The 20182-nt window shown below is 40.9% G+C and overlaps 1 protein-coding gene across 1 annotated transcript in view; it reads right to left on the bottom strand.

The window, feature by feature from the left end:
- Man2a1 (mannosidase alpha class 2A member 1) overlaps window positions 1–20182 on the bottom strand; it is a 162562-nt gene that overhangs the window by 75229 nt on the left and 67151 nt on the right. The window contains exons 7-12 of the mRNA XM_050153440.1: window positions 18820–19006; window positions 15025–15202; window positions 9367–9560; window positions 6415–6597; window positions 2132–2246; window positions 780–850 (exon numbers count right to left, since the gene is read on the bottom strand). Of these exons, the coding sequence (XP_050009397.1) occupies window positions 780–850; window positions 2132–2246; window positions 6415–6597; window positions 9367–9560; window positions 15025–15202; window positions 18820–19006 (928 nt within the window). The remainder of the gene's footprint in view (window positions 1–779; window positions 851–2131; window positions 2247–6414; window positions 6598–9366; window positions 9561–15024; window positions 15203–18819; window positions 19007–20182) is intronic.

The raw sequence follows: 20182 nt of genomic DNA, 5'->3' as shown, positions 1-20182 counted from the left end.
GCAGACTGTTTCTAATTTTATTGCATTTATGTTCCACAATTTTAATAAATCATACTTAGCTGAAAATCACAAATCAACTTTAAAAAATTTTAGTCTTCAACTTGAAAGAGGTGACAATAAGTTTCTCAATTAAGATTTTAAAATTACGTTATGACAAAATACCACAATCTTACGTTCACGGGTAGCAACTGTCAGGAAACACGGAAGGTGAGAGAGGACCAACGCAAACAGCTGCCCTTCTTTATAACTCGAAGGCAGCCACGAGTTATCCTGGCTTTTATTTAATAAACAAACTGACCGTTTACCTCAGTATACGTCAACAATGTTTTAGTCTATGGAGAAACAGGGTAGTTTTCCAATGAAAATGGAAGAGACGAAACTGTGATCTGCCAGTTATTAGATTATTTCTTCCTTTCAAATACTTAGGATCTGTGATTAATGAAAACGAAGAAACTTCATGGAAGATCAATGCAAAAACGCAATAATCTAAAAACAGCATTACAAAGATAAGGAAATACCTGGATCACAAGCTACATATTTCCCATCCCCTGACTTCCATTTATATAAATATACAATCAAAATACAGTAATCACTGTACCAAGTTAGTTCTGAGCACTGAATATGACTGTCATGGAAGAAAACCTATTTCTTCAAAAAAAAAAAAAAGTAATTGCTTTAAAGAAAAACTTCCTTAAAGTATGTTCTGAATGAAGGTCCGAGCCATAGAAACAAGGATTGCCAGGGAAGTGGCAAACATCTACAAGGAATTACAGATTTACCTGGGCTCCTGTGCACTCAGTTGTATCACAGTTTTTTTTGGCAGAGAATCTTGTGCAATTTGCTTCGTGTCCTGTAAGAAAGGCATCGTGTTTTCAAATTTAACTTTTAAAAACAAAGCATTGAAATTAGCTATCCAATACTACCTTGCAAATTTTTGGAAGGAATCACAATATGGGGACAATGATTCTTTTTCAAGGTATAGAAAACATGCCAAATTCAAAGCAAACCCTAATTTGTTTATATGTATGTGAGAGCAAGAGAGAGACACAGACAGAGAGAGATGATACACAGGCAACGAGAGACAGAGAAATGAGAGTATCAAACCTAAACACAACATGCATTACAAGTCCACAATGGCACAATGGATTGCTCCATTTTCTAACTAAGTAAATCCGAGAGCTAGAAAAAATTCTCCCCCCAATCTTTGCATTCTTTATCTCACATCCTTGGGAAATACATATCCACTTCTCGTGTTTTCTCACTTTAAAATGAAAATTTGTAATCATGACTTGATTACAAGCAGCCATCTAAGAAAATATTGAAGCTGCATCTCTAATTTCAGATGTGTAAATTCAAATTGCATGTAACATTCCAAATCCCAACTTTCATAAAAGATACTACTGATACCTAAGTTACAATTTTAAATATCCACGTTGTCAAGAGGATGTGTAGAGGGTGGTACTCGGCCATCTTCTTCATGGATCTTCCTGGATGAGGGACAGCATATCCCTCTCAGAGCACCTTTGTATTGACTCTCCGCTCCCCTAATACCGGCCCAAGCTAAGGCAGATACCACCACCCTAAACACTGAAAATGAACTAGGAAAACGTCCAAGGCCCTCAGAGGTCGTTGCGGAGACAGATAGCTAGTCTCCTAGTTCCTTAAGCTCTGTGTGGTCAATATGTACACCTCTGCACTGTCCGCAGTGTTCAACGAACCTATCCTGACACCAAAAAGACACTCAAAATCAGTTTTATCAGAAGCAGATTAGGGGCTGAAAAAATTCAAGTATCAAGTGGTTTCTAATTATAGCCAAGAGGAATAATTAATTATAATGCCTGGTTATTTTACAATGAAACAGTGTTCAAAAAGTCTATTTTGTCTACTTTGAAATAAGTTCATGCTAAGATTTAGGGAGAATGAATTACAGACAGAAATTAATGCAAATGCACCTATAGAAAAGAGATGGTTGGATATGCAGACATTTATACAAAGTGATAAAAATTCTTTAAACAATGGATAAAACAATTTTAATACTGTAATATTATTTTAATGGAGCTTCTCATCACTTTTCTGATCCAAGAACAAAATAATCAAATGTTTTTTGCAATCATAGAAGAAATCAACTAACCATCTCCAAGAAGGTGTCAGAAGGCTGAGACTGGTACATCTTTTTATCCTTTAAGATGAGGAGAAATGCAGAATCTCCAATTATCTTCTCCAAAAAATTTAGTGACTGAAAGAGTCTGCAAAGCAAAATTGTATTAGTCTGAGAACTCAGAATTCTGCGTATTTTCATTTTGAAAACAATGGCCAAGCCACCACCATTTTCGTCTTATCTTCACAAGGCTAAATACATAGGGATTCTATAATGAACTAGCTCTCTGTTTTCCTCTAGAATTAAATACTAAGGGGGAAATGCTAAGTCAGAAGATTCGACCAGTAAATATAACTGGTTCAGCTAAAATAAAGCTCGGACATATCCAGATCACATTCACTTATTCAAAATACTTACAAACATGCCAAACACTTGTTTGTACATGATTACTCCAAGAGCGACAAAATAATGTATTACACAGCAATTATTTACTTCTTCATCCCAGGAGGGGAAAAAGTTGAGTGTTAATAGAACTGCAAAAGGAAATACACTATTAACTCGAGGTTAGCAAGACTATCCAATCTGTATGTAAGCTGTTCCTGAGAACTAACAGTGATATCTGTTTGGATTTATGTCATGTTCTTGTTCAAGACAATTTCGAAGAAGAGTTTTCACAGATCTGAATGACGGGATGGCCTTCATCCTTGTTGCTTTGCTTGGGCACTGACATTAATAACTACACTCAAGTTTTATGTTATGTCTGAGAAATAAAAGCAGAGTCAAGACTCCAGTGATACCGGGCTCTGAAGTATCCTCTCAGCAAATCACCTGTAACTGCTGAGGCAACCCTGAGGGAAAGGACTTGGTGTGAATTCTCTACAATTTTCCAAACCCAGGCTTGTATACGGTTTTATGGACCAAACATCCTTAAACAAACACTTGATCAGAACTTGCAAATAAGCTTTGCCAACCACGTTAAATGATCGGAAAGTCCTACTGTGCTCATAGAATCAACCATCACTTTCTCTACTATAGGGAGCAACCTGGTATCTGTGTGCTAAAACATGTTTGCTAGCATTCTACAACAGCAACAAGCATTTATAAAAGACGCTGGACATGGTCTCGGCATGCAGCTGGGCCAGTAAGATCACCACAAAGTTGATACCAGTCAGGAATACAGTGTGAGAGTTCAAGCCTGAAGTACAGAGGCTTTGTCTCAAAACAAAAATCTCTACGTCAATTAGAAAAAAACAAAAACAAACAAAAATACCAACTTCCTATGGCAGAACATAAAACCTTAAGTGTACATGGTCAATATTATTAATTAAATAGACTTACATAGTAAATCTTTAACATTAATAATAAAATCTTATGGGCTCTAGTTCGTACCATTATCCAGACAAATTTCTCGGCATGCCACCTTTGCCCTTCGTATTAGGTGTTCTCAACAGACTAAAGAACAGATGACTGAAGGTAGTTTAGTTAAGGAAATAATTCCTTCAACCCACGCTTGTTTCTAGTAGCTGTATGGCTATTTTTATCAGACAGCTAAACCTGTAGAGTCATGTTCGACAACAGCTTAAGCCGAACATGGATCAAGCATATTAAACAGTCCTGATTAGAGTGAGCTGAAGGCACCATTGATGCTTGCCTCTATCCCACACACTTCCGGCGTCCTAATGAGATGGACACTGACGTAGGATGGAGCATTCGCCCAAACACTCCTCATAGATGCAAAGCTGCCCTGATAAAACAGAGCCAAACGGAGCCCAGCAAGTAAGTTCAAGAAACATGGGGCAGAACGAAGTTTAAACATTTAAACTTCTCGTCAGTGTGAGATTTCTCAGTGCCTCGAACATCTTAACACGAGCTCGGCCTACTAACACAGAACATGGCCCAGAGAACACGCACTCGGGGATCATAGCTTTTCCGTTTACGGTCACAGCTGTGTTTGAACAGTTGGTAGCGTGCCTGCTGGTCAACAGTTTCATCTGTGCATTTGGACGTTCACACTCACCTCGCTACCTTTCTCCCGTTACGGTAATTACAACATAGGAAAAGCCGAAAGACTTTTATATCTTTACATAACTGACTTTTTCCCTTCTATAAGCTGCGTTATCGACATGTGACCCTACATGTCCACCCCACTGTCCCAGGCAACTTTTTTTTTTTCATGTTATGATTAAAATTAACCCTCAAATCAGCCACGGGGCATTCTCTTTCTCCATCTTAAACAACCTGGCCTCCAGAAAGAATTCTAGGAAAACCAGGGCTACACAGAGAAACCCTGTTTAAAAAAAAAAAGAAAGGAAAAAAAAAAACCAAAAAAATAACAAATAGGCAAATATTTAGCTACTGCTAAGAGCACAGCTCTCAGGGTCACCCTGGGGAAAGAGAAAGAGGTCGGAAGGGCCTGAATCCCTTGGGCACCGTGGAGCTGGCATACTGACTGGGGTATCTACAGCCTTCTAAAATATGACAGGAAGATAAACAGAGCAGGATTAATCCTGCTTGGAATCGCTGTTAGTGGACATCAGTCAGTCGCTCGCACGACTGTTCGCAGGGACATGCCTGCCAACATCTGAATGAACAGCAGTCAACAGTGTGAGCTAAGAAATGCCAGTGCTAGCTGCCTCTTTGCCTCTGATTCTCTTACACGTGTTTTGAAATCTCTTTCTTCAAAGTGTCTGTGCTAATGACCTGATAATTGTTTACGATTTCTCGGTTGACATGTGAAGCACGGGCGGAGTAAATTCACAAATGTCAAGAAGAATTTGAAAAGGACTGTGTCTTTCCACCTCCTCTAGTAGGCCGTGCTGCACAGGCCTGGTTTATCAAGCTCAAGTATCAGAACCACACTGGGTACCTAGTGCTGGCCTCCTGCAAAAGACAAGAGACAGAGAGCGGACAAAACTTCAGTGTCTGATGGCACCCACAAAGAGCAAGTGGGGAGAGCAGGAGCATGGCTTACCCGCTGCCCTGTGAGCCCAAGACTTACTTAGAAGTCCTCCATAAGACATAGGCAAGAACAAGGACAAGCAGGTACTGACCTTGCTTTCCACCTGCTTTTTATGAGAGAAACAGACAACGCTGCCACTAAAGCCTGCTCAACCTCCGTACAGAGTACACTCAGGAAAACGGGTTTCTCGTGAAAACTGAGAAGACATGCAAGGTGCTACTTTAGACATACTTTTTGAAGGGCTCGAGTCAATAGTGAGCCTTTAAGAAAAATCTATTTCCTCTTTGTTTCTAGAAAACCAATTAAAATATTGTAACTAAGAACTTTAGCCCTTAGCAATGTCAACGACAAACCAATTGTTTAGTTCTGATTTGACATGATCCACAGACTTCTCGCCTACAGGAATAGTTATGAAACAAATCAAGTTCCAAATGTATAAGAACATCACAGCATATGTCTGATGATTTTAAGATATTACAAAGTATAGCATCATTTATGTGCATTTTGTAGCACAAGGGATTACACTAATAAATCCCATGCATGGTAGACACACTCCCTACCACTGGATACAGCATCCGTGCACAGCAAAGAAACGGTAAGAAAATCAGAAGCAACCACAGTCTATACATAGTAAGACAATGGGTAAGCTATCCTTCCCGAGTAGGTTGATCCCCATGCCTGTTATCCACACTGGCAGGATGATGGAGGTCTCCACCACTGAAGGTCAGCCTTCCCACTGCTGGGAAGCACTCGTTAGAAAGACAGCCTTTCCAAGCCACAGTGTACACACAGCTTCAAATTCTTCAATAGTCTTTAATCTAAAACTTCTTTAAGTAACTGAGTACCTGCGTTCTTGATTGAGACCCTCCATGAAGATCCTTTATCTCCATGCCCCAGCCACCGTTCTCACTTCCAACTGCTATCACTACCCATACACAACTGACTTTTTCCACCCTCCCTCGCTATCCTTGTGCCTTTATGTCAAGCATCCATGAACAAGTTAGTGTGAAAGAAGACGCGACTGAGCTGCCTGATAAAGAAGATAACCTCGACGGTCAAGCTGTACTCAGGAGAAAGCAGGACTGCCTTTAAGACAACGCCTGACATCTGGAGACCGAAGGTGGGAGCTACGGCTACCATGATGCTTTCAGAGTTCTGGAAAATCGGTGATGGTCGGCTATAGGAATATATAGAACAAATAACACTATGTATGTGATCTGTTATACACAAGCAGCTTTGTCTCCAGATACACAAACACATGCGTGCGCGCGCGCGCGCGCACACACACACACGTATACAACTGTATGACTCAAGTAAAAAGATTTTACTTGAATCTGTGTTTCAATAATTATGTTACCTGGTTCCATAATCCACAACCACCCAGTCTTTCGCAGTTCCTGTGATGGCATCATGATGCTGAAACAGTCCTAAGTTCCTTCTGGCTTCCGTCAGTGTTGTGTAGTGTGGTAATGAGAGGAACTTATTTATCTTGTATTTCTGAGCTTGCTTCAAGGCCAAATGGTAAAGAATTTCAGCAGTCCTAAGTGCATAAAAGAGTCATTAATATATTTCCTGAAGCAAACATTTGAGCTTACAATCATTGATGCTTTTGTTGCTGTTGCTTTTATAGATGAGACAGGGTCTTACTATGTAGGCCAGGCTAGCCTTGAACTCATAGAGAACCACCTGTCTCTGCCCACACCCACCACTAGCCCCACTGATGCTGGGTTTAACAAATACACTACCATGCCTAGCTCACTGATGATTTTCAAATATAGTGTTAAAAAGAAATCTACCATGTTAATTCGTTAAACAGACGATACTAATGATAAAAAAATTTCTGTATCTACTTAATGTATTTCACCAATGACTACTGTGTTTACAATGACCCTGGAAAGAAGCCAGAGCCTATTGGTGGACGGTAGGGCCAACTGTACATAACACAGTGAGAAAAATGAAAGCAGGCAGAGTTGGTGGAACTGTTTGGGCAGAATTGGGGTGTGGCCTTGTTGGAGAACGTATGTTACTAGGGGATGAGCTCACACCAGGCCCAGTTTCTCTCACTCTGCCTGCAGTGTTTAATTGAATACAGTTTGTGTGTTGTTATTTTGGAGCATAAGCTAGCCAGGCGGCTGGGAGCAGGGCGGCAGGAATGTAACCCGCAGCTCCCACATCAACCACCACTTCGAATTTCTTTTCGAGACTCATGCCATGGGAATGAGCAGGTCAGAGTTAGACAAATCATAAGTATGGTCACTTACATTTTGGTAAACATTCCTGATTGGGAAAACAGTGAACACAATAGAGCAGTAGTTCTCAACCTTCCTAATGATGCGACCCTTTAATAGTTACCTTTGTTGTGGTGACCCCCAACCACAAAATTATTTTGTTACCACTTCATAACTGTAATTTTGCTATTGCTATGAATCATAATGTAACTATCTGATACTGATATGCAACCCCCCCTTGGGGGGGTCACACCCCACAGGTTGAGAACCATGGCACTATAGAGTTATCTCAAAATATTCCACTCAAGATTTTGAAATGATTCTTCTCCCTTCTGTGTAATGTGTGCTAGGAGCTGAGCTGAGAGCTTCAAACACTTAAGTAACACTATAGCACTATATCAGACTATCAGATCTGTTTTCTTCTTTACAACTCTCTATTCTTTTTTTTTTTAATTTTTTTGATTTGGAGCCTGTCCTAGCACTCACTCTGTAGACCAGGCTGGTCTCGAATTCACAGATATTGCCCTGCATCTGCCTACCAAGTGCTGGGATTAAAGGCATGCACCACTACTGCCTGACTTATACCTTTATATTTTTATCTACACTTTACAGATGAGAATGGAATATTACTGCCAGATAATGAGCTTGTTTTTACATAAATTAATAGACTCAGAAATTCAAAACTACTGTGTACTTTTTGCTTTGCCATAAAACATAATTCAAAAATACAGTCTTAGTCATAACCACTGTGCTTGAATATATTTCATGAATTAAGATATTCACAACTCTCTGCCATTAGAAAATAAGTAACACTTAAATGCCACTAATTCATTGGTATAAATCTTTATACTATTCATCATTTATTACATCTTATCATCAAAAATTTATAATAGCAGACATTACTTTATAGATATTTTTTCAGTGCATGAAAACTATTTTATAAGAGTATAATCATAATTCATGTAATAAATATATAATAATATAAAAACTCTTCTTTCATACCCGAGATATTTTCTTAAAGAAATTCATGATTTTTAAAAAATGTCTTTCTAAAACGTACTGACAAGACACTAACACATAAAAGAGGATGGGTAAGATTTAGTTTGATTTTAATAGCAAGACTCAGCTTGGAGGGGCTTGAGAGATGGCTCGATGAGTGGTCAGAGCATAGCTGCTCTTCCAAGAGGACTTGGGTTTGGTACCCAGTTCCCAGCTTCCACGTGGCAGCTCATAACTATCTGTAACTCATGTCAGTTAATTTCACAGAACGTCTGATATGGAGTCTTAGAAACCTGTTTCTTGCCGGATGGTGGTGGCACATGCCTTTAATCCCAGGACACTGGAGGCAGAAGCAGGTGGATCTCTGTGAGCTAGAAGCCAACCTGGTCTACAGAACAAGTTCTATGACAGCCAGAACAGTTACACAGAGTAATCCTGTCTCGAAAAACCAAAAAAACAAACAAACAACAACAACAAAAAAAAAATGTGAAACTCTGCCGGTAATGATGGTTCTACTTGACATGCTGCTTGATGCTCTTGTGCTTTCTACCGGCATTTCCACAGAATCAATCAGTTCACTTATTCAACCAATCATTTGCTTGCCCCATCAATTTTCATCTCTTTCAAATTTTGCTTTTCTAGCAGAAAAATCACATCTATAGAAAGATACTTAAACCAGAGCTGAAACGGCACCTCTGAAGATCCCCCACGTAGAAAATACACTCATTTTAGAGTGTGCACTTCGAGGCCCACTTGCAGCTGCTGAGACGCCCTATGTGCCTTTCTGTCTCTAACAGGTACCTGCCAGCAGATCACATGGTAATAACAACCCAATGTGAACACAGAACAGAAATGATGCAGGAAAAAATATTTAGAAAAATATGGGCTGCAAATTGAAACAAACACAACTCCATAGCTTGCTTTTCCCTCAGAAGAAGAAAAGTGTGGTGATTTGATCTGACTATATTAAAACTTTGGAATTATATTAAAATATAGCAGCACCTACAGGACGCATGCACAACTGCTACAATGCTATGATGGCTAAAACGATGGACAAATGGCGTTATCTCAAGGCCTAGTACCGGAGACGCGATTCCATGGTCCTATCCATGCGTTTGTAGAAAGGTCTGGATGTGAAGTAGCCACTCCAGTAATGATCGTCTCGGTCGGCGTAAGTGAAGAAGTCTCCACTCAGGGCAGGGAACAGGGACTGGGCACTCTTCTCAGCTGCTTTTTCCAGTGCATCAAAATAGTCAGATAAAGTTCCAAACTGAATCTATGAAAGGAAGTTTAAAAGAGGTGTGTTTTGATTATTCACATATATCTGAAAGTGATTACTTCTTATGTGGAAAGGAAATATTAATAAGTATTTAGGAAGATTTTGCAAGTTGGCATGAGCACAGAGGTTACACTCGTGAATGGGGAGTGAAGGATGCCACTGACTCGGATACACTCACGAGTGCAACGTGGGGGTGGAGGGTGCCACTGACTCCTTCTTTGACTTGCACCACAGCCCAAATTTAACAAAGACAAAACGTGCCTAAACTGTTTAAAGAACTACTTAAATCTACAAGTCCATAAGACCCCCAAACCATATAAAGGTTCAAAGTGCTAAAGGATTCAAAGAGTAGTCCAGCTAGAGGTGGACAGAACAGCAGTAAAGATCTGAAGGGTGCCAAACGCTCCATCCAGAAACCTGAAAACATGTTCAGCCACAAGGCAGCTCACAGATCCTACTTCTGACCTCAGTTCTTGTGAGGGAATGGAGAGGCCATTTACAAAGTGACGTCCTCTGAACTGAGTGTAAGTAAGCAGCGAGAGTGACGAGAACGGCACGGCTGGTGCAGAGGACCAGAAAGGCCTGAAGATGGGAGGGAGGGACAAACACGGGGAGAGGGGAGCACGTGGGGAGGGCTGTGCACCCACCACACTCTACAAGGTGCTTGTCCAGTCACTGATGAGACACCAAGACCTAGCAGAGGACACACAACTCAGCATCTGCTCAAACGAGGAACACTGGAGGAGGGGCTCACCCTGATAAAGGGGCTCTGACAAACCCTCAGCAAGCAGCTAAAATCCACACACAGCTAGAGTCAATAAATACACTTACTACGAAGCTACTAGATGTAAGGTTAAACTACAATGGCCAATGTCATTTCATACACAGAATATATGAAATTCATAATACCAAAAAGTTAGCTGCACTCATCCAGAACCACATATGCAATGCAATTCACACAAGAGACCAACGTTTTGGGCTTTTTTGGTTTTGTTTTGTTTTCGTTTTATTCAGAAATTATAGAGTTTACCTAGATTTTATATATATAAAAGACTATGCCCTGTGTATCCTCACAGGCCAGCGGTTCTTAACCTGTGGGTCATGACCCCTTTTTGGGGGGGTCAAACAACCCTTTTAGGGGTCTCTGAGACCATCGGAAAACACAGATATTTATGTTATTGTTCATAACTGCAGCAAAATTACAGTTATGAAGTAGCAACAAATCATATTATGGCTGGGGTCTCCACAACATGAGGAACTGTCTTAAAGGGTCACAGCGCCAGGAATGTTGACCACCGCTGTCACAGGTATAAGTGTACCTTGATCCCAGCCCCACAGCAGTCACTGCACCCTATTCCAGATGTGTCTGTGGATCTGAATAGGAAACACACTTGAGCTTAACCTGGAGGAATAAGGCACTGTCCAATGCAGAAACCTGTAAGCGTATGTTTGTTGCGATACCATCTGCCATAGCCACGCTAGGGATTCCGCCTAGATGGCTCTCAGTGGATGAATGGAAAAGAGGATGTGGCACATGCACACAATGGATTATTACTCAACCGAGAGAAAGGAAGAGAAAGAATAACACCAACAAGGACTATACTGGATACAGTAAAATGGGTGGACCTGGAGATCATCCCGAAAAATGAAATCATTCTGACTCAGAAAGTCATAAAAACAAGCATAAGGTTTTCTCTCATATGTGGACTTTAAAGGGGGAAAATGGAACTAGAAAGAGGGTTATCAAGAGTAGAAAGAGACTCTCATGAGAAAGGAGTAGGGATTAACATGGATAGCATGAACTCAACACCTGACATATGTATATGAAAACACCACAGGGAAATCCATTACATAGTGCAATACCACACACTAAAAGAAAAGAAGACCCAATAGCATCTGACTTATGCCCAGGGAAAGGGAAAATAAGCAACCAACCCTATCACTCTGGTTTGGTTCTGAGTTCCCCAGTGACCAACCCTATCGCTTTCGCTTGGTTCTGAGTTCCCAATAGGGTTCTTATTGCTGGCACAGGAGTGAGGGACCCTTTAGGAGGTGGGACCTATGGAGAGGAAGCAGCTCACTGAGTGTGCTCTTCAAGGCAGAACTGGGACCCTCAGCATCCCTCTTCTGTGCCCTCCCTCCATGATGTGCAGCTGCCTCACAAGGGCAGAAACACTGAGACAAGGAACCTTAAGGTGTCTGGAACTGTGAGCCACGAGAAATCCTCCCCGTGTTTAAGGTGTTTCTCTTTGGCATCTGCCGCACCGACAGAAAGCCTAATGCATCATCTAGAAGGATACAATTGGGAGGTGGGCTGTGGAGAGACGGCTCGGTGGTCAGAACACTGGCCGCCCTTCTATAGGACTTGGGTTCGGTTCCCAGCACCTTCTGTAACTCTGGGTCCAGGGGCCTCAACACTCTCTACTGGCCTCCTTGAGCACTTCATTCATGTAGTACACAGACATACATGCAACATCCATATAATATGCATGCATCTATACACATAAAATGAAAATAAACAATGTTAAAAAAAAAAGGACAAAATTGCAAGAAAAACCAATTCTGGAAATTCAAAGTCTGCTTGAGGCTGTGGAGCAAGCCACTCCGTAAGAAACAGCAGCTGAAACACTGGAGTGCCCTGGTGTGCCTACCAAATGACAAGGGACCCATTTCACACCTATATGAATTCATATGGTAGCCAAAGCCCACCTGACATGCGCGAGCAGTTTTATTTGTATTAAAGAGAAACTGAAAACAACCTAAATATCCTAAAACAGTAGACATGTTTAAAGTAGTGATAAACACTAAATGGACACCAGAGATGCTGGACCAGCACGGCACACTAGGAGAAAGAAGAGAATTCTCCTTGATGAGGGCCGCGGGCCACACTTCTCTGTGGATATAGGGACTTAGAAAGTAGTTAGGGATTCTGTGGTTTAGCAAGCTGGCAGTGGTAGCATGTGTCTGCTAGGACCAATGAAGTCTCACCAACACGGCTGCCTGAAAGTGAGCTGAACAAGGACAGCAGCAGACATGCAAAGCAGACAGGGCATGAGGCCTCAACCTACACAAAGAGCTACAAGCAGGGAAGGAATGCTGAGCGGGACCAGTCTTCCAATACCTATACCAACGGTTAGCCCTGAAAACATACAAGCAAGTAACAATATACAGACTGAGCAGGTTACATTTAAGGATACACACACACACACACACACACACACACACACATACACACACACACACACACATACACACACCAACAATCAATAGAAAAAGAGTTCATGAATTCAAAAGAGATCAAGGATGAGTATACAGGAGGAGGGGGGAAAAGGAAGGGAGAATGATGCAATTATAATCTCAAAAAAATAAAAAAAAATCACATTTTAAAAAGGAATGAAGAGGGTGGTTGAGACTCAAAACACCATCTAAAAGAAAGCAGGCAGACACTTGCGATTCCCTTCCTGAAACTCAAGAAGGAGGGACGGAGTGAGAACTCGAGGGTGTTTCTGCAGCAGCTGGCGATAAGTAGGAGGGGCCCTGAGAGCTGCTTTTGGGTGTGATGTCCTAAGCCTGAGGCTGGATGATGCATACAAAGGAGTCTGCTGCACTAAAATAATAGTAATAATAAAAAATTCTCTGCATACTTACACTCTGTACAATTTTTTGTATATGTCACTGAATTATTTTCAAACTTGTTTTAATGAGCATACAAGAGAAGAAAAGAAAAAATAACACAATTATGATCTAATTACTTAAGGTCAAGTAGGAAATTAGACTAGAAATCATTTTCAAATAAGGTGCATTCACGGGGCTCAGCGGATAAAGCACTGGCCACAAAGCATGAGGACCAGAGTCCGGATCCCCAGCGCCCGCGTAAGAAAGCCATACACAGTGATATGCACCTACAAAGCAACAGCAGGGAGGTGGAGACAGGTGGGCCACTGGAACTCACTGGTCAGACTCTGTCACATATGTAAACTCCAGGTTCAGTGAGAGATTCTGCCTCAAATAATAAGGTGAGGATTGATCAAACAAGGCACTCAATGTGAACCTGTGGCCTCCACACTCATGCATACAAAATAAACAAAAATATAAAAATAAAAATGAGGCATTTAATCTAGATCTTCACATACCCTTCTCTGATCATGGATGTGCTTCACTTGTGAAGATACAGACTTCCTTAAATACATTTTCTTTGCTCAACTTCATACCCTTGCAAAAATTTAATTGTAAATATTTGGGATGATTTATTTATTCATTTTTTAAATTGAGGACTGGGGAGGTAGCTCTGTGTTTGAGAGCACTGGCTGCTCTTCTAGAGGACCCAGGTTCAGTCCCAGCATATACATGGCAGCTGTCAACTCCTAGTAACTTTAGTTCCAGGGGACCTGACACCCTCACACAGACATACATGCAGGTCAAGCACCAAGCCACATAAAAAGAAATGAACTTACTTGGCATTATAGAGGTTTACGTAATGAAACTTAAATTGTTACCACACAAACTATGATCCACTACTAATTTTTCAAACTTTCTACAAGGAGCCTGCACTTCCTCCTACAGGCCTACTGTTCTGTGGGTGCATGTATGACTATGCAAACATATCCAAGGGTGAACTTCCCCACACACGGTCTCTAAGATGCATCTGAAACAAGACTTTGCTGACCACATGCGATACATGTGTCAGACTGAAACTGGTCTTAGTAAGGACTGAGGAAATTCCAGTCTATCCATAGTCACGTCACTAGATCATGGCTAATTTCTGGTATGATAGTGATACTATTATTACAGCTTTATGCAGAATTCTTACCATTTAGAGATGCATTCTAAAAATGCTGTGGATTAGTTTTGTTCCCAAAGGATGCGGGAGGACACATCCGAAACAAGAGTGGCCCTGAGCTGACAAGCGTGCAACTGAGCTATGGTGTTGAAGAGAAGGTTGCTACCTCTGCTCTTTCCAGAATATTTTAAATTGCCCACAAGTAAAAAAACAAGCAAGCAAACAAACTTAAAACAGTAAAAATCCCAAGCAAATAATTATTTTTCAAGATCACTCACTTAGGAAAAATGCAAGTGTCCTGTTCTCTGAACACAAGATATGTATAAAACTCATGACATGCTCATTTGTAACAGCCAGTCACATCACCAAATCACAAGGAGGAGACCGCCAGAAGGAAACAATAAGCCTCCCAGGCCGTAAGCAAGGCAGACACCCCAAAAGAGAAACTGTGACTTAGTAGGTACACATTCCCTTTCTAACCCCCAAGCACTGAATGTCCTCACGTGGGGAGAAAGGAAGACTTTTGGGAACGGAACCACAGGGTATGGTAAATTTCTATTGTGTGTGAAAGCAAGTGCCAGGGACATAGGTAGGACAGAGATGCTGGATGCTGTGCTGGGCCTCATTTAAATAAATAATGGAGGCCCAACTTCAAAGACATCATCAAGACCCCCTTGTTACCTTCACATTAAGATTGGGTTGAGAGTTCATGTAATTAAATAGTTGCTCGTAATTCCTGTACTGCAGATCCCACTCTGTGTATTCACTGAACCGGAAATCGTCTCCCAGAGGAGCCAGGAGAACTTTAGTACGGAAAAGTTTGGACTTTTTCCGGTACTGATCTAGTAGCATTTGAGCCCTGTGAAAGAAAAGGGGAAACCATGAAAAAGTGTATCAGGAAAAGCTGACACCATAGCTCTGTAAAAAGATAACTTAGGGATTCAAGGACATATTATAATGGAAAAGTATCATTAATTAAAAAAAAAAGTCTAAGAGACTTTCCCCATCACTTAGTGTCTATTTTAAATGGCCACAAATTCTGATTGTAGGGAAACCATATAGTTTTCCAATAGATATCCCTTTGAAAAATTACAGCCAACTGAGAAGTTAATATCCCCCTTCCTTGCCACAGCATTAGAGAGCAGACAGCCCACACATTAAAACAATCTCATATATCTCATATAAGAGGATACAAGGTTTCTCAACTACACATCAATACTGAACTTGGCTCTACTTTAATATTCCACGTTCTAACTTAATTAAAAAACTTCTAATAGTCTGGTAAAACACAGAAGTACGCAAACTTTGAAAAAGATTAAAAGGTATAAATCATAACCCATATTTTATAGAATTTTATATTTTCTTTTCCAAAGGGATACCCATCCCTGCACACCTGCCACCAACTGTCCCATCACTGTCACCGGGCCCTTTCTATCAGTAACAGGCTCTGCTTGGGAGCTGAACTCGCTCTTCTTGTCCCCGCCCTCTTGGACTTTGAACCATGACCCTCAAAGCCAGCTAAACACAATGTGCTGACTCCAACAGGCTTTACACTTCAGATTCAGCATTCTGAGTATTGCCTTTGGAGGACGCTGAGTTGGGGCAGCATTGAGAAAACAGGAAGAGAGGCTCATGAGATGAAATTAAGTACTCAGATGAGCCAAGAATCATGTCGTGCACAGAAAGCCAAAGCTGAGGAAACTAATGTTTAAATGACAAGGATATTTTCTTGCCTGGTATTCCAATTTTCACTTCAAAGATTATCCAAAAGTAAATTCCAATTCCCAATAGAAAACTTATGAAAGTACCTCAAAGAACATCAATAAGGAGCATTTTATGAAAAATAACATTTAATTAAACTTAAGAGTCCCATACGGACTGTCTGAAATTTATAGTCTCTGAGACTGCTTTGCAAATAAAATTTCAGCAATCATTTAGTAGCTTGATAAGTAGAATATAACACACAGTTATCACATGATTCTTAGTTTTCTGAGCTTAGGTTTGTAACCATAGTGAACACATGATTCTTACTTTTCTGAGATTAGTGTTTGGTCAGGTTTTAATCCTTTTTACCAAGTCCATAACATTTCACATTTCCTAAAAATACTTTTAGATTATTACTTATAAATTCAAATGCATATGAGCAATGATATCAACCACATATAAGCAGAACTTCCTCCCCAGAAAAAGGAATAAAAAGAAAATATAACAACAGATAAAAAATATGTACCAAGAATGAGCACCCAATTACACTCCCGAGGTAGCCAAAATTTAGAAAAAAAAAAATAGTAGACTAATAGATGAAACATAGCTTAAATATACATGGCTTATAACAGAGACAAAAGGCAGTGCAAACATTGCCATGCCTTTACTTTTGACATCCTTCATAACCTGTGAGCCCAGCTGAGAAAAACCAGCTACTAGCTTATCCCATCCATCAAAAGATGGATGGATGAACAGCTAACTGGCCAGCACCCACATCTGAAGGCATGCAGCTACCATTTGTTCCTGACTTAGTCTATGCTAACAAATGTCAACTAAATCCCTAATTCTAAGGTTATCTGATATTCAATGAAAAGAAGCAATTCAAAATACAACAATAGGTCAAAAATTAAAATGATGGAGTTTATTTCCTCTTTTGAAAATTAGAGGAAGCCAATGAACCAAAACTATCAAAAGATGGCACCTGTCTATTACAATTAAGTCTAATTCTCTTTAGCTACTGAACAGGGGAAAGATGTCACTAAGTTACCTGGAATACCTATATTTGACTTATTCTTATGACAATTTTTTTTTAAAAAATAAGATGGTATACAGATATTAAACAACCAGCAGCTCACATTTCAAAAGTTTTTAAAACTCTACACAAGTATAGTGCAGATCATTTTCTCACATCCCTGAGGAGCCTGAAGCAACTTGAGAATCACTGCACTCGGTAGGCGGTATATTTCTGAGGAACAATCTCTGAAAGGTTGCAGAGCAATACAATTACACAAAATGTGTTTTGTCTCTCATCCCCAACAGGCACCTTCAGTAGCACCAAAAGACTAAAGGGGTCTTCACCAACTGAAACACCTGGCTAACCTGAGAGCCTGGGAATACAACTGCTTGCTAAGTAGACAGGCAACGTCACTCACGGCCACGCTCCTCTTCACTATAGCCACTGATAAATAGAGCCATGCTCACTCTCAAATGCCTGGCCAACCTCTCCTAGAGGTACCCTAGGCCTGGTCAGTGTCATAACCACTGCTAAGTGAGAATCTGACGAAACACAGCCTCGCACACTCGAGAAGGCCGGCATAGGTCTGATACAATGAGGGGCTCACACTGGCGTGTGTCCCTGATGACAAACCATCAAAGTCAAATGGCCCAGTATCACTTTCCTCCTCCCAAACATTTTAAAAAGATTGTTTCAATTTTTGAACTCAAAACATAAACATATAATTTCCCCCTCTTTTCCTCCTTCCACTCTTTCCCATGTAACCTCCCCCCTTGCTCTCTCTTAAAAGTCCTGACTTCTGTTTCTTTAATCATTGATCTGCTTGTGCATGTGTGTGCGTGTGAGTGATCTGTGAGTGCGTGTGTGTGCGTGTGAGTGAGCTGCGTGTGCATGTGTGTGCGTGCAAGTGATCTGCGTGTGCATGTGTGTGCATGTAAGTGATCTGCGTGTGCGTGTGTGTGCGTGTGAGTGAGCTGCGTGTGCGTGATCTGCGTGTGCGTGTGTGCGTTTGAGTGATCTGCGTGTGCGTGTGTGTGCGTGAGTGATCTGCGTGTGCACGTGTATATTTCATGTGTATGAAATATATACACATAATATATCACACCCCTCTCACTTTAAATGTAAGAACTGAGTTTTGTAAGAGCCAAAGTGAGAAACTCTAAGTAACTTGAGACATTCCCTTTACCACTACACTTTCGCTGAAGAATCAGACCATCCTTGCGACTTTTGTTCACATGTATTTAAACATAAATAATTCTAATTTACGTCTTCTATAAGTCAAAAACATCAGAAAGATGCAAAGCCGTGTATTCAACTGAGCTGTGCATACTCACCATTATTGAAATCGTTATTAAGGTAAGAGATAATTATACTCTTCATGTGCTCCATTCCAATAAATGTGTTTTTGCAGGTGAGTTACTTTTCTTACCAATTTGTACAACGGGGACCAAAAGTCTTATTATCAACAGAAGTATATGAAATCAATCAAACCCAGTAGAAAGCTTTTATAATGAGTATAAAGGAGATGGTAATAACAGCATATTACAGGCTAGCCATTGTATATTGATCCACCATTGTTCACTTGCCATTAAATTATAACCCCTAAAGGTATAGTCGAGGTGCTGGCATTTTGAAGTTGCTTTAGATCTGGTTTGAATGAGGATAATGCTGGCTGCCAACACCCATTTGTTCGATCCTTCAACAATTCCGAGTAGCCACGGTGTTCTTGGTGTCTCACAAACCATGTATTTTTATACCTGCTTTGCACATTTCCAGGAGATATTGCTTCTGGTGGGACTCCCCAGGGACAACCATATCTGCCTCCAGGAAGCCGTTTAAAATCAAACTGGCAGCATATTTTAGGGTCAGGTCCACAGGTGTGAGGGATGTCATAGCTGTAGAAGGGCATCATGTGGCACAAAATATCTGTGACGGATCCAAGATCTAAAATAAAAAGCCAACATATTTCTGTTCACAAAACTGTTTCTCCCTAGAACTATTCAAATGCCATTACTTTATACAAATCTAGGTAATGCAAGCTGTGCCCTAGATCAGCAGTCACTTTCCTATCCCAGAAGCGTTTCCCAGCCACAGCTGAAGGAAGATCTGAAGCTCACCCTCAGTCACCTCTTCTATCTGCTGGAACTGAAATAGAAAAGTCCCCGATGAACCAGCGATTGCTGACATGGAGGATACAACCTGAGCAAAAGTAAAAGTTACAGCTGGCTCATGCAAAACCACGACCTTGTCCACCCCAGGCTGCCAGCTTCTGCTACATCTGTTCCTAGGGACACACCGTGACAGCTCCATCAGCCAGAGAGGCTAGGTGAGACAAGGAATAGTGAGAGCTGAAGGAAAAAAGAAGAAAGAGTGGGCAGAGGAGGCAGAAGCCCTGGCCAGAGGCCAGTTCCCTGCAGCAGGAGAGAAAGTAGAACACTGGTAAGTTCATGGAATGTCTCCTGCTGGTCCCCAGCAATGAGTCAGTGGCATTTTCCATCACATAGAGTAGACAAAAAAGGGGAATTTCCAAATCAAAAATCAAAGCAAGCCAAAATAGTATAGACACTAAGTACGAGCTACTGAGAGAGGATTGTGTTTTAGTTAAGCCCTCCATGTCAGTGTGAAACTGCTGCCCTGAACAGTCAGAAGCAGACCTCCAGGTGGGTTAGAGGTTAGAGAGAATGACTCTACGCGTTAACAGCCCCTCCTTTTATGCATGTGTGCATTTCCAGTATCTACAATGGGTATTGCTTTTTTAATAAAGACAAAGCAATCAACACATTTTTAACAACGAAAATAATTGCTTCATTAAGAATAAAACACACATACAAACTCCACCTAATTTGAAAACATCTTTCAAGCAGCCACATACTCAAGCCTATTAGAGAAGACCTAACCAGTTTTAACTACTTCTTTGGCAAAACTTTACACTATTCAAAAACCCATGTTCCTGTGCTATATACCCTGCAAGAGTCAATAAACTACACCCCCAAGTGTGACACAGGACAATGGTCACTGATATTGACGCAGGCATATGGCCCGTCATGAGTCCCAAAAGTGGTAGTAACAGCCTCCAACTTTCTTCTTCTGACCAAGACAAGGACCCAGTGCCTTTCCTAA

The sequence above is a fragment of the Alexandromys fortis genome, unplaced genomic scaffold (assembly GCF_014885135.2).
Source record: "Alexandromys fortis isolate MF-2015 unplaced genomic scaffold, M_Fortis_MF-2015_v1.1 scaffold_61, whole genome shotgun sequence".
In the NCBI taxonomy this organism is placed as follows: domain Eukaryota; kingdom Metazoa; phylum Chordata; class Mammalia; order Rodentia; family Cricetidae; genus Alexandromys; species Alexandromys fortis.
Note: the sequence above shows the minus strand (reverse complement) of the source record. Positions and strands in the feature narration are given on the sequence as shown.